Source organism: Pinus tabuliformis, chromosome Q (assembly GCF_031772625.1).
Source record: "Pinus tabuliformis cultivar Carrire ecotype Pingquan chromosome Q, CPIR1, whole genome shotgun sequence".
Lineage (NCBI taxonomy): Eukaryota > Viridiplantae > Streptophyta > Pinopsida > Pinales > Pinaceae > Pinus > Pinus tabuliformis.
The window spans coordinates 1,346,950,714-1,346,964,413 of NC_142296.1; the positions used below are offsets into that span (position 1 = coordinate 1,346,950,714).

At 40.8% G+C, this 13,700-nt stretch overlaps 1 protein-coding gene across 1 annotated transcript in view; it reads right to left on the bottom strand.

Moving 5' to 3' along the window:
• Positions 1-13,700, bottom strand: part of LOC149224878 (uncharacterized) — a 203,146-nt gene that overhangs the window by 125,847 nt on the left and 63,599 nt on the right. Inside the window, exon 5 of the mRNA XM_089386311.1 lies at positions 6,917-7,152. Coding sequence (XP_089242437.1) covers positions 6,917-7,152 — 236 coding nt within the window. The remainder of the gene's footprint in view (positions 1-6,916; positions 7,153-13,700) is intronic.

The window sequence follows — 13,700 nt, forward strand, 5'->3', positions numbered from 1 at the left end:
CCTCTAGACTCCCTCTAAGTCCTGATTTCCTTCACGGAAATCCTCCGGCCAAATGTCGAATCACTCCTCTCCAATCCTCCTTTGCCGCTGCAACTCGAATCTGGATCTCTTGGCATCGAGGTAGTGCTTCCCTCTACCTTGGTTTTGTCTCCTTAGACATTGTTCTGTTCAGACAAAAACAACGCCCCACCGGCTCCTCAAATAACAATCTGCATAGCTCCCTTAGCCCCGATAACTGAAGAATTTGAGCCCTTCAGGCTCTGCGCAATCACGGCTTGGGCTGAATCTGCTCCTCCTGGCCACAACGTTGATCCTTCTTGGCTGAGAAAGATGGTCGGGCACAACGTAGGCTTGATCTGACCCTCTTTGCCTCTACACTGGCCCTTTTCCTGGCTCAAAATGCTGATGCAGACTCTGCGTGAGCCTCTACATCACCCTTTAAGCACTGTGTCACCTCTCCTCTTGTCGCTTCAATTCTGGAACAACGCTGTCTCTCGGGACAGCTGCTTCTGCGGCAAATTTTTCAGATTTCTCCTGTTGGTGTCTCCAATCCTCCTGTGATTTGCAATCGCTCTAATACCATGTGAAATTTTTTGAATCTAACAGATCAGAAATCTCTTACTGTTATTTCTGGTTTATTATCTCCTTCTTGTTCATTACATTAACAAGTTATTTAATCATATAAACATCGAAATAAACACAATAGTAGCCTTCACAAATATACAAATCAACAACTTAAATAAACTGAGACAACACAAGGGACACCGTTATTTTTGGACAATCGTCCTTGGAAAAACCCAATGCAGGAAAACCGGTGCAGCATATAGAGGGTTTTACTATTAAGCAAATTCTGAATACAACTAGGGTGCCAAAAATGGCTCACCCTTAAGAGAATTTCCTTGGCAGCAATACCTCTATTCAGAGACAGATATTCCGACTGATCAGCAACCGAATGAACGATCCCACAGCAACTCCGGTTGTTCCTTGTGCTGGACAGCGAAAGCTACTCCACGCACTCTCTGGAACTGTGTCACCCTCTCTGGCTTAGCGTCAGCCAATCAACTCTTGGTCTGACCCACTGGATCACCTCAGTGCAGCCTCTAGAGTCCTTTGTGTCAACTGCGTCAACCTGTACGGCTTCTACGTCAGCCTCTTGGCCCTCCTATGTCCTCTGCGCTAGCCTCCTCAGCTTCTGCATCAACCCTTGCTGCCTCTACATCAGCCTTCCTAGGCTCTGCGCTGCCTCTTCTGACACTTTGCTGCCTCTCTGATATGTATTCCTCAGCCTCATGTCGAGCTGCCCCTCACTGCAATTGATTATTGATTTGATTTCTTCAGCAAACCACGCCCCATAAAATTGAACTGACTGATCTCTTTTAGTGTCTTGGTGTATCTCCAACTGACCCTCAAGCCTCCTCTTATACTTTCCCTATTGACGATTCAACGGCCGAGATTAAGTCCCTAATCAACGGCTAAGATTAGATATGGCTTGATCCTCATTATTTAGAACTTTCTCACCCATATTATATTAATATACATTAATATTTTAATTTTCCTAAGTTTAGACTTAGGGTTTCATTAAAAATATTAATTATTTTAATATCTCTCCATCCGGGTGGAATTTCCACAAACGATTTTTGGGTCTTGGAGATCTCAAGTGCCTTAGCCTCTCCACCAATTTTCATGGCTAGAGCACATCTGACGCTACCAAAAATCAACACTTATGCATTCCTATGGGCTACAACCAATAAGAAAATTCCTTGTAGACTTGAATTGCTCTAGTCTTGCCAATTTTCCCCTAAAATTCCCAATCCCTTTTTTCTCCCCTCTTCCAAATTTGTTGATAGATGTTTTTTGCTTCTTTCAACGCGTTTGCACCTCTACTAGTTATAACACTTCCCCCAATTTATTCTTGGGTGGATTTTGATTCCTTTTTCTCCTTATTCCAAACTCTAGGTAGTCTTCCCCTCTTCCATTGGTCCAAAACCTAGTTCAACATCCCCCAAGGTTCTCTTTGGGTCTTTGTCCTTTTTGCTGCTCATAACAACTGTAAATTTCCTCATAGAAGGTAATCTGCAAATCATCTTTTCTATCCCATAAGCAATGTTACTTGGGAGCGGGAGCGGGGAGCGGGAGCGACCATTTTCAGAAGCTCCCGGTTTGGGAGCGAATCCGGGAGCGATTTTTTAAAAATATATATATATTTTATATTTTTTAATTTTTGATACATATATGTCAACAAAAACATGTAGAATGATGAAATAGACATAAAAAACATAAAAAAACATAAATTGATCATTGAACCATATCACATCAATCATCTAGAAATTATAATCGTCATCAACCATGTCCACAAGTTAGTAAAATACATATTACAACTGCAACATATTGAGTCTTATAAATCATGATTCATCAAATTCAATATTAAAGTTTCAACTTCAAGCTTTCAGAATTGAAAATTCAATAACATTTATCATCATTGATCACCAAAGTTGTACTTGTAAGCCAAGTTTAACCATTACAAGAAGTAATATCGAAGATATTTCTAAGTCCTAACTTCTAACTGTTAACATGATATGAAATGTTAAAAATTTATAAAATGAAACATGAATAATGAGATGAAATGAAACAACTTTAGTCTTTCACAAAGCATCATATTCATAATTCACAATCATTACCAATGAGTTATAATTGCCAAGGCCCAACTTCAAACTTCAAATTTTCATTGTCACAGTGATATAATGTTTACAAAAAATATCATAATGTCATAATGATATGAAAGAGTCAAGAGTCAAGAGTCAAGGACTCAAAACTCAACAGTTATGAAAACTAAAGTCTAATAGAAACTAAAAAAGACAAGTAAACTGTAAATCTACAAGTGGCCCTTGCCACGAGAGTCTCCAGGAGTATAAGCAAGTCATGGTGGTCTTCTAGGAGTCTCCCGCACAGACCGACGACCAGAACTAGAACCTCCACGCGAGGGTGTCGATGGAGGTGGTGACAGTAATGGAACAAGACTCGGGCCTCGAGCACTGCTACTGGATGGTGGAGGTGGAGGTGGCATGGCTGCTGCAGCTGCTTCATTTTCATCCCGTACAAGCTCCTCTTCTAGTTCTTCAATATGTACAATGCCATCCTCCAAATTGTCGTCCTCAGGGTGATTGTCCCAAATTTTATATGTGGGATCTTCATTAGCCCGATCACAGTAATGGCTCAACAACCTCAAGTTGTAGTGCACATAAACCAAGCTTTCTGCTCGGTTTTCGTTGAGTCTGTTTCTTTTCACATTATGTATATAACTGTAGGTGCTCCAACACCTCTCTGCAGAAGAAGAATTTACAACCTATGAAAGAACTTTTTTTGCCAATTTTGGCAAAAGTCCGTGGCCGCCATATGTTTCCCACCATGTGAGAGAATCAAATTTATCTTTGTCGTCCATTGCATGGAAGTTACCATACAAACCAGTGCCACTGAAGTATCTGCCTATTTCAAGGCGCACAGCTGCACATTCCTCCCTGTCAGGCACCAACTTTTCTAATGCTTCCAGATATCCTTTAGTTACCTCTTGATCTAAATGGGGTTTGGTCCTAACCCCACCCCCTGCTGCAGGTTGGCCCAACCAAGATGTAGAGTAGTATTTTGGCGTAAGGATATACGCCAAGCAATGTAGTGGAAGGTTAAGCCTATTCCACCGTTCACACACACAATCATGAATCAGTTTGTACAAGTTGGGATCTTTATTATGAACAATGTCTTTTATTTCCCCCAACATGGTATCCATTTGCTCATACACCTCGCCAATCACTGGTTTGTCTGTATCTGCAAACCAAATCATGTGATAAATTGGCTTGGTGAAATCCAATACCTGCCTCACAGTTGTCCAAAACTGCCCATCAAGAGCGGCCTCCTCCACCGTTTCAAAACCTGCCATGTCAGCTACATTTGTAGCCCTTTCCTTTAACACCTGCCAATGTGGACTTGATACCATGCTAGCTAATGCCTCTCTTACCTTCAAAAGGCGCCTGAAGGTGAGGTAATAGCTACCAAATCTAGTCCTCGCAATCTTCAGCAACTCCAATCTCGAGTGACTGCGGAAAAGGCCATGGGTATTGCTATGATTTGTAATAAATTTTATCATTTGTTTTCCTTTCTTGTACAAATCACCAATCCATTGGTATTGTTCATTTTTGTTTTTGACAATATCATGCAACAGAAGGTTCAATGTGTGAACCAAACATCCAGACCAAAATATGTTCGAGTATTTATCCTCAATAATTGCTCCCGCTGCCTTACAATTAGGAGCATTATCAGTGATGACTTGGATGACATTGTATGGGCCAATACGCTCAATTGTTTCAAGTAATGCTTTTGCAATGTTGATAGCGGTCTTGAACTTGTCTGAGTAATCATGTGCAGCTAGAAAGATGGGACCACTAACAGACACAGCAAGAACACTTGTCAATGGCTTGCCTTTTACATTTGTCCATCCATCAGATACAATGGACACCCCATTGTCAGTCCAAGAACTTGTCATTTTATTCAAAGAATGTGATATTTTTGCTTTTTCATGATCAAGGCCAACAGTTCTTGCCTTGTCATACCCAGGGCTCTTGTATCCTTTAGGGGCATCATTTATGGCAGAAACCATTTCGTGCCAATAAGGTGAGCGTAGAACATTGAATGGTATCCCACATGCATAGAGGAACCTGTAAACTTTTGAATCCACATCATTCCTACACCCCTCATCAAGGAAATCTGATATGGTTCTACGCCTTAAAGATGATGACCCTGTGCCTCCATGTCCATATCCACTGCCTTGGGAGGATGCTGAAGGAGTTCTTTGTGATTGTGAGCTTGGTTCAAAGAAACCCCTTGATCTTTTTGTTCTGTATTGGGCGTCCTCCTCTTCCTTTATGTATTTGGCTCTATCTGCTGTTGACACCGCTACACAAGTTTTGATTCCTATTTGTTTCTCTCCATCCCATGGCCTTTTCCCGCAGAGGTGTCTTCTAGCACGGGTGTATGAGCCTGTGTAATCAGTGTTGCAATGGGGGCAATGAAATTTAGTGGTTCCACCCCCTCTCCCTGTTTCAGCCCTGTGAACATATTTCCACAATGGAGTTTGGTCTTGTTTAGTTTTTTGAGGGTCATGTTCACCCTCCTCCACCTCCTCCTCACTGGGGTTTTCACCCATTTGACTTCCTCCGGCTTCTTCATCCACCTCTTCAGTTTGAGGCCCCCTCCGTTTCCTACTCTCCACCACCATAATAACCATAAAAGGGACCAGGAAGAGGAAAATGCCAATAAATATCCCCAGGTCCATGGTGTTTGATGTTTGTAGGGTTTTGAGTCTTGAATCTGCAAATTAATTTAGTTTATTGGGATTAATTCATTTAATTTATTAATTTAATTTAAATACATGATTTTTAAACAGTTAAACTCAAACAACTAAATTAAATCAACTAAATTAACTACCTAACCAGCTAAACTAACTAGATTACTAAGTTACTTACCTCTGCAGGCTTGCTCCTCGCTCCTTGGCAGTTGCTCCTCGCTCCTCAGCACTTGCTCTTCGCTCCAATGCTCTTGCTCCAGCTCCAACTTGCTCAATGAAGTGATAATGAAAGTTTTTTTTGGCGCATTGGCCTTATAAAACGAAAAAAAATTTCTAAAATTTTTATTTTTTTCGGGTCCGGCGGATTTTTTTTCCGCCGAACCGCTCCCGGCCCGGCCCGATTCGCTCCCGGAGCGTTTTTAATGCCCGGGAGCGATCAGGGAGCGATCGCTCCCCGATCGCTCCGGGCATTAAAAAACGCTCCGGGAGCGCGGGAGCGATCGCTCCCTGAGTCGCTCCCTAACAGACCAGGGAGCGTAAATTTTTTTACGGGAGCGATTTTGGGAGCGCGCTCCCGAGCCGCTCCCGCCCGGAGCGCGCTTCGGGAGCGGGTTCGAAGGGGGGGGGGGCGCTCCCCCACAACACTGCCCATAAGACTCTACGTTGGCATGTCCCATCTAACTTGATCTAGCACAAGGAAGGATGGGTATCTAACTAGTCTCTCTACTCGACGCTCCTACTATAAATGTTTTAGTATGATGGAGGCTACTTTCCACTTTAGGCAAGAAATGAAGCAAATATATACATGGGGTGGCCATGATGGCCTACAAAAACCCCATAAATAACTATAATTGGAATTAAACAAAAAGTACTTCCATATGGTCCTCCTCAATATGGCTTCCATTTGCAATTGACTGTTTTTACCTAGGCATATATATCTGGTATAAATAGTTTGGATCTTACCATTGTTGTCTCTAATTAGTAAATTACCCCCGCCCCCCCACTCTTGTTTCCTTGGGGTTGCCTTTGGTTGTTCTATAGAAATTCTCTTTAATCCACCTCACCTATGGTGGGGATCACATCTGATGAGGAACTTCTCTCATTTTGGGCTCTCCTTTAATGCCATATATCAGAGAAAAAGGAAGTTTGGCGCAAGAAGAAGAAAGATGCACTCATAGCAAGGAATACTTATATAAAACTCTAAAGGGGTTCACTGGGTAGCACAACCACTATGTCTTGGAGAAAGTGCATTCAACCGCAGGAATAGTGTGTGCACTCATTTAACCATTTATGCCTGTTTGCATGTAAAAGATTTTAGCTAAAAATATACTTCTCCAGAAATTAGATATCCAAGGCATCCTTGTGGCATCTCATAGTATGAAATACTACAAGTAATATACATTATCATTGTTTCCATTATAGGCCTTTACAAATTTTACAGATTAGTTATGTCTTGAGAAGATGATAGATAGATTGAACATATATCTGTCTAAGGTCCATTTACACCATGCAAGATAGAAAACCATACATACATTTCAAATCTAAAATGAAAATTTCAATATGAAAGATAAGACACAATACTTTAGCTCAAGAAATCCACTCATTTCAATAGCCCCACAAAATGAGACTTCGCCATCACCCTGTGAGAAGTGCATGTCACCCATACTGAGATTTGCACCATCAACAAAGACAGGAAAATATACTTTCGATCCCCGGCTAAGATTTTTAATGTCACAATTTCCACCATTCTCTCTCCCTGGAATAGTCCTTGCAGCCTCAGCAGCAATCCTTTCCCATTCTGATGTGCCTTTTTTAACCTGCAATTAAAGCATCTTGTATTAACATATTTACACTAATGAAGACACATATCATATCCAAGGAAATTTACACTATGAATAGAAACATTTCAACATTAAAATTGTGGCCAGAAAGATGAATCTTTTGTGAAATTATTTTCTAATTTTGGAACTGGATTTCTTCTAATTCTCCACTTTCAAAACCAAAGGAATATCTCTTTTTAATGAAATTGACATAAGGGATTACCTATGTATACTAATACACCTACTATTAATACAGTGGAGCATAAGTCAAGAATGTGAAATCCAACTGAAGCAAGTATAGGCTCAAGGTTCTGATTTCATCCCATTCAGAAATCACTCCATTGTGAGTTCATGCAATTCATAGGTAAAACATATTTCACTCCCAACAACACAAAAAATCTCTTCAAGTAAAAAAAGATAAAATTGTTTAGCTGTAATGAACCAAACCCTCACATTTAAGAAAGAAAAAGGTTCAAGAAGCAAGCCTTGGAACGTTAACATCTCAACCAAAAGGCCGTTGTCCTTGGAGTCGTTAAGCTGTACAAAGATAAGTGGACTGTTCAACTAGGATTCATAGAACTAAGCAAGTAGAACCCTTTGCTATTGGTCATGTAAGCATCCATGGTTTATGTATGTGGTTGATGGAACCAACTCATGAAATTCACCAAACACAACTGCCCTTTTTTCATCTTAGACTCTTCCCCATTTAACCATTCCTTACAAAGCAAGGTGTTGAAAAAGTCAGGTCAAGTACAAGAGCATCAAACTAAGTCCTACATCTCTATGTGCGAGGAAATATTACTTAATACACTTCCAAAATTTCCATCCTTTAGAAGGACCAAAAGAAGAAGGATAAGCAAAGGAGATGGAGCATTGAGAGACCCAAGATTAGATAATATTGTCTAAACAATCATGATCTTTCAATACCCTCACTAAGCTATTTCCCAGTCATATTGCATTGGTTTTAGCATTATTGGCCTATCAAACTACGACCTTTCTGATAGGACTTTTGGGGTCATTATGGGTTCCCCTTCGCCTAAAGTCACCATTGTTTGGGAGGATTTGCGACTAGTCCAGATAATGGAGATGGTGCCCAAGACTCCCTAGCAATTTATTCCCAAATACCAAGGTGTACCACAAGGTAATGAATTATGAGCCATTGTTTGAAACTCATAGTGGTATTTTTTATTTTGAATATCATAACTTGTACAATCAGTTTTGAACAAATTTCATCTTGGAGTTCTTTGTTGGGAGGATTCCTCCTAGGGTGCTTCTCGAAGTATAGATTAAGGATATGAGGGAACCATGGGGTTCATATTCCACTCACACTAGTAGCCTACCAAAGGGGTTTTTCCTGTTCTAGAGGCCCCTAGGTTTGTAAGAACATCCTAGTTGTTCTCTCCTCAAGATTTTTTAATTTTAAGTTAAGAAAGCCACCAATACTCCTACCTTATTTTGGTAGAGTTCCTTATTCTTCCAATGGAATTCTATCCAACCTTAGAATGTAACTCATCCCTTTTGAGATGTTTCATATGCCATGAACCAAAAAGGTTCTTCAACCCTACATCTTAACACTAAATGCATGTTAATATTAACCTATCAAAGGACCTTTTACCCCTCATGTTCGCAGGGGTACACACTTTTGTAGTATTTATCACCACCAATATAAGCCCAAGGTCAAAAGTCAAAAGAAATGTAAAAGCCATGTGAGACCTTGTATTAGGTATCCTAGGTGTTGTGTCTTGTCATTGAGTCTATATCTTGCTACTTTGGTTAGACCATGGCTGGTCACATGAGGTTTTCTTTGGGTTCTTCTCGTCTTGTACGAGATTGAAGAGCCTTAGGTAAGCTCTTGCATATTGAATATCTTTTATGGTTATTGGATCTAATGAAATATTGCTAGGTTTTCTATATTCCCTATCTAAAAGCTTATGTTTATATGAAATGCCTGGTGATTATTGCATGCTTTAATCTTGTATCCTTGAACTCCCCAAAAAACCTCCTAGAGAGCATTTTTCTAGTGAATTTCTCCACTCATAAAATGATAGCTAGGGTTAGCAAGTGAAAACCTAGGGTTTCCCCCCTTATTCCCTTCAGGGGTTTGATATTTCCATGGTTAAAGTTCCTAATGCTCCATCACCAAAGTAGACAAAAAACACTGACAACCATCTTGATGATTAAAAACTTCAAAATATCATCTTTTTCCCCTCTTCCTAAAATTTCGGCTCTTCAAGGAAAGATGCTAGGGTTAGAGTTCAAGTCAAATTCAACTAGGGCTTGAGCATTTGAGCTTATTTGGGATTCTCTCACCTTGCTTGACCTTATAACGTCAAAATATAGCAATTTGCATGGTTAGAAGTGCCTCTCGGGAAGGAGGGGCATGTTGATTTTTGGACTAGCACAGTCAAAAGAGGAGGAAAAAATGTGGGTTTTGAGGTTTGGTTAGTAGCCAAGTTAGGGTATTTATGTAGCAAGGACATAAACCCTAAAGAGGAAGGCCGCAACCTTAGAAACAAGTGTCTAGATCAATTGTTGCAAGGGAATGGAAAACGATTGTTCCTAAAGAATTTAGGACAGAGTTAGGACAGAGTTAGATGCCCTAGTTTAGGGTTGTTCCTTCACCAAGTTCTGTTCAAAGGGGACACTCTAAGGAGCTGTAGCAGTCCGCTAAATTCTGAAGCAAGTTTAGGATAGGTTGAGACCTCAATGGATGTGACAAGAAGGTCATCTTGTCACTGTTGATGCAACTATGTATCTCAGAGATCTACATTGTAAAGAGAGTTTAGAAGGGCAGCATTATACATCTCCTAGAGGAATGTATTGAACAAATAAGTTGGAGAGGAGTTGGATACATTGAAGGTTGTTCCTAAAGGAACTAGAACAACAATTTCGTTGAAAGTATTGTGCACGAGATTACCCTCATCAGATCTGGTCTCCAAGGTCTGGTATGGTGCTGATGTATAGGTGGTACAAGAGGATGCAACAACAGTGGGAAGATGACAAAATGGAGGGTTGATTGTGCTAGGAGAAAGAGTGTAGTTTGGAGGTTTGTTTGTAGTGTATGAACAGTGGATGAAAAGAAGCCCTAGTTGAGGGCAGATTCATGAATCCCAGATCTGTGCAATAGAGGAGATATTGCAGAACAAAGGGCAGACTTATAGCCCTAGAAGAGGGCAGATCTGATGCCAAGCCCTAGATCTGAGGGTAGAATATTTGGCAGTACGTTGGAGCCCAAGTATAGAGAGGAGGAGGCATCCAAATCATTGTTAGAAGGAGGATCTACATGCCCTAGGTGAGGGAAGTCCTGTAGGCCCAAGATCAATCAAACATTGACTAAAGAATGGGCAGATCTGAAGCACAGGAAGCAACATAGGACTTAGGTCCAGATGGGATAGAGAATGGTAGTCCAAGTACAAAAAGGAGGGTTGTTAGAAGACTGCTACAAAGAGCCCTAAGTGCAGATTTGAGATGGACTTCAAATATGCTAGGAGTGGCAGACTTAATGAGCTCAGGGTCTGATCAACCAAGAGAGCCAGATTGACAACCATAAGTTGACTATTGGAGAAGGGCATTTGACATTCATAGTGGGTATCCCTCCAGCCCAAAGTTTGTCTTCATTGGAACAGTGCAAGAAGGCAATAGAGGGAAGAAGTCCTAAAGGAGTTTAGAAGCAGCAGTGGGTCGTCTAGAGTTGTTCACAAACGAAGTTGTGAACAACTCAACAAAATTCCCTATGTGTTGAGACATTGAAGGACTAATGTTCAGCTAGAGGGCATATTGTTGAGCCGTGTTCAGTGACCTAAAGGACCAGGATCCATTAATAGAGGTAGTGTTGTAGATTGGGAGCAAAAGGACCATCAATTGTGTTTAGGGTAGAACCAAGGCAGTTGTGAGGCATGCTATGTTAGTTTTTGTAGCCTTGGCTGTGTTCTAGCCATGAAATTTGGTGTAGAGGCCAGAATACATGAGATCTCCAAAACTCAGAAATCGTTTCTAAAAATTCCACCTAGAAGTGTCTCAATTAGATTATTAATTGTTTTTTAAATATTTCCTAAGTCTAAACTTAGGGAACATGGTTAATTAATCAGTATTAATTGAGATAAGGTGATAATCATCTAGAAACTCACACGGATCAATCCAGAGATGATCCTAGCCATTGATTAAGTTCTAATCTTGGTTGTTGGTGCTCCAACAGTGGATTATAAGAGGAGGTCGATGTGGTGATGGAGAATACACCAGTGCAGATACTTAGTTGCCTAGGCAGTTCGATTTTCTCAATAGAAGTAGCAGCTCAACAGAGAAGATAGAGCCAGAGGGTGAGTAGCAAGTGGAAGAGGAGGGCAGCAGCATTTCGGGAGGAAGGTTTCTAGTCCCCGGAAGAGGCAAAGGAAGGAAGGCTGAAATTCTCAGAGGGCCAGCGTAAGCTCTGCGCAAAGGGTGACGCAGGGAGCTCAGCGCAGAGGCTAGGGAGGCAATTTCGGAGGCAGAAAATAGTTGTGGGGTGAGAGAAAATTCTCATGATAATTTTGCCAATATTTTCCTCAAATTAGATTTCCATTTGGGCATCTAAATTATTGTACTCAGAATTGTTGTTGAAGAATAATAATAAAACCCTCATCTGCTGCACCGGGTCCCCACATTGTGTTTTTCTGGGGACAATTGTCCAAAAATAACCGTGTCAAAATTCTTGTGTGCGCTAGAATTTCTTAGTTTTTAGTATTTTTTCCGCAATATTTTTATGGTGAAAATTGCAATTGTGATTTTATTTGTTGTTTGCCATAGCAAATAAACTACATAATTAAATTTTCAGTTAGAAGAATAATTTCCAGTTGCTGCAATAGATAAAAAATTCACATGGTATTAGAGCATAGTTGATCAGCCAAAGAGCTCAAGAAAACGAAGGAAAGGAATTTTGTTGCTCAGCAAAGGCAGCAGGCCGAAATTCCCAAAGGCAACGCAGTATTTTGCCAAGGGGCCGAGTTGCTTGAGGAAAGACCGATTTTTCTGAGAGGGGCAAAAAAATTCAATCCTTCCAGATCGAGTGATTCTAGAGGTAGAGGGAGAAGCTCAGTACCTTCGTTGGGCAAATCTCTAGTTGGACGAAGAGGGTTTTGTAGCAGAGCAGAGCTAGTGTCGAGGTGGAAAAGAGGAATAGCACACTATAAAATTTTCAACATAACCATGGACAGAAGTAACATTCAGGAGACTTCAAATTTTTTTCCAGATTGGAGGACAAATTTGCTTGCTTGGCAGGATCAACTTCACAGGGAGTCTGGTATATAGATAGTCGAGCATCAACTCACACGACAGGGGTTAGAGAATATTTCTCTAGCTACAAAGAGGAGCACATGGACTTCCAGATTACTATGGGAAACATAATGAAATGTTCTCCAGTAGGGAGAGGTACCAAAGATTTTTAGAGGGAATCAGGAGCAAGCACCAACCCTACAGATGTATTGCATGTGCCAGAATTGGGTATGAACATGATTTCAGTATCCCAGTGACATGATAAGGGGTATGATATTCACTTCGTAGGCAAGAAGGTGTATGTCAAACACCCAAGCTGGAAAAAGGTAAGACAGATTGGAGTTCGAATTAACAGATTGTACCGCTTATAGATTGATTCTCCAATGGCATTAATAGGAAATGACAGTAGCAATGGGAAGGAGTTGAATGAGTTATGGCATAGGAGAATGGGACATTTACACCGTGGAGCACTCAGAATTCTCAGAGAACCGGTAACATGGGTTCCAAAACTTGGCACGGAACACGATGATGTGTGTAGAGGATGCATAATTGGGAAGTATGCTAAGGCAACATTTCCAAGAAGTGACAACAGAGTTGATGGCGTGTTAGGACTCATATATTCAGATATTTGTGGCTCGATGTCCACTAGAGCTCTCAGCGATGCCGAATATTTCATCACCTTTATTGATGACCATTCCAGGAAAACCTAGATCTACTTCTTGAAGACCAAAGATGAGGTCTTCGATCATTTCAGAGAGTTTAAAGCTCTCATGGAGAATGCGACAAGGAAGAAGATCAAGGTGCTTCACTCAGATAATGGTGGAGAATATATTGATAAGGACTTCATAGATTTATGTGCGAAGGAAGGCATCAAGAGAGAATGGAAAACTCCATATAGTCCACAGCGGAATGGTGTAGCGGAGCGGAAAAACAAAACCATTATTGGAGATGCAAAGGCTATGTTATATGACCGGGATCTACCCAGATTTCTATGGGCAGAAACAATTCAGTGGACAGAAAAAGTACCTCTAGGTATTGCTTTAGCGATGGATCAAGGATGGTTTATTGGTGCAGCAGAAAACAGAAGTTAGTAGCACTAAGCTCTACAGAATCAGAGTATATGGCAGCAAGAACAGCTACGTGTGAAGCTATATGGTTTCAGAAGCTGTTGATAAGCTTGTTTAGGTAGAGGATGCAGGCAACCAATGTCTATTGTGATAATCAGAGTTGCATCAAGCTCTCTGAGAATCCAATGTTTCATGACAGGTCGAAACACATAGATATTCGGTGTCATTTCA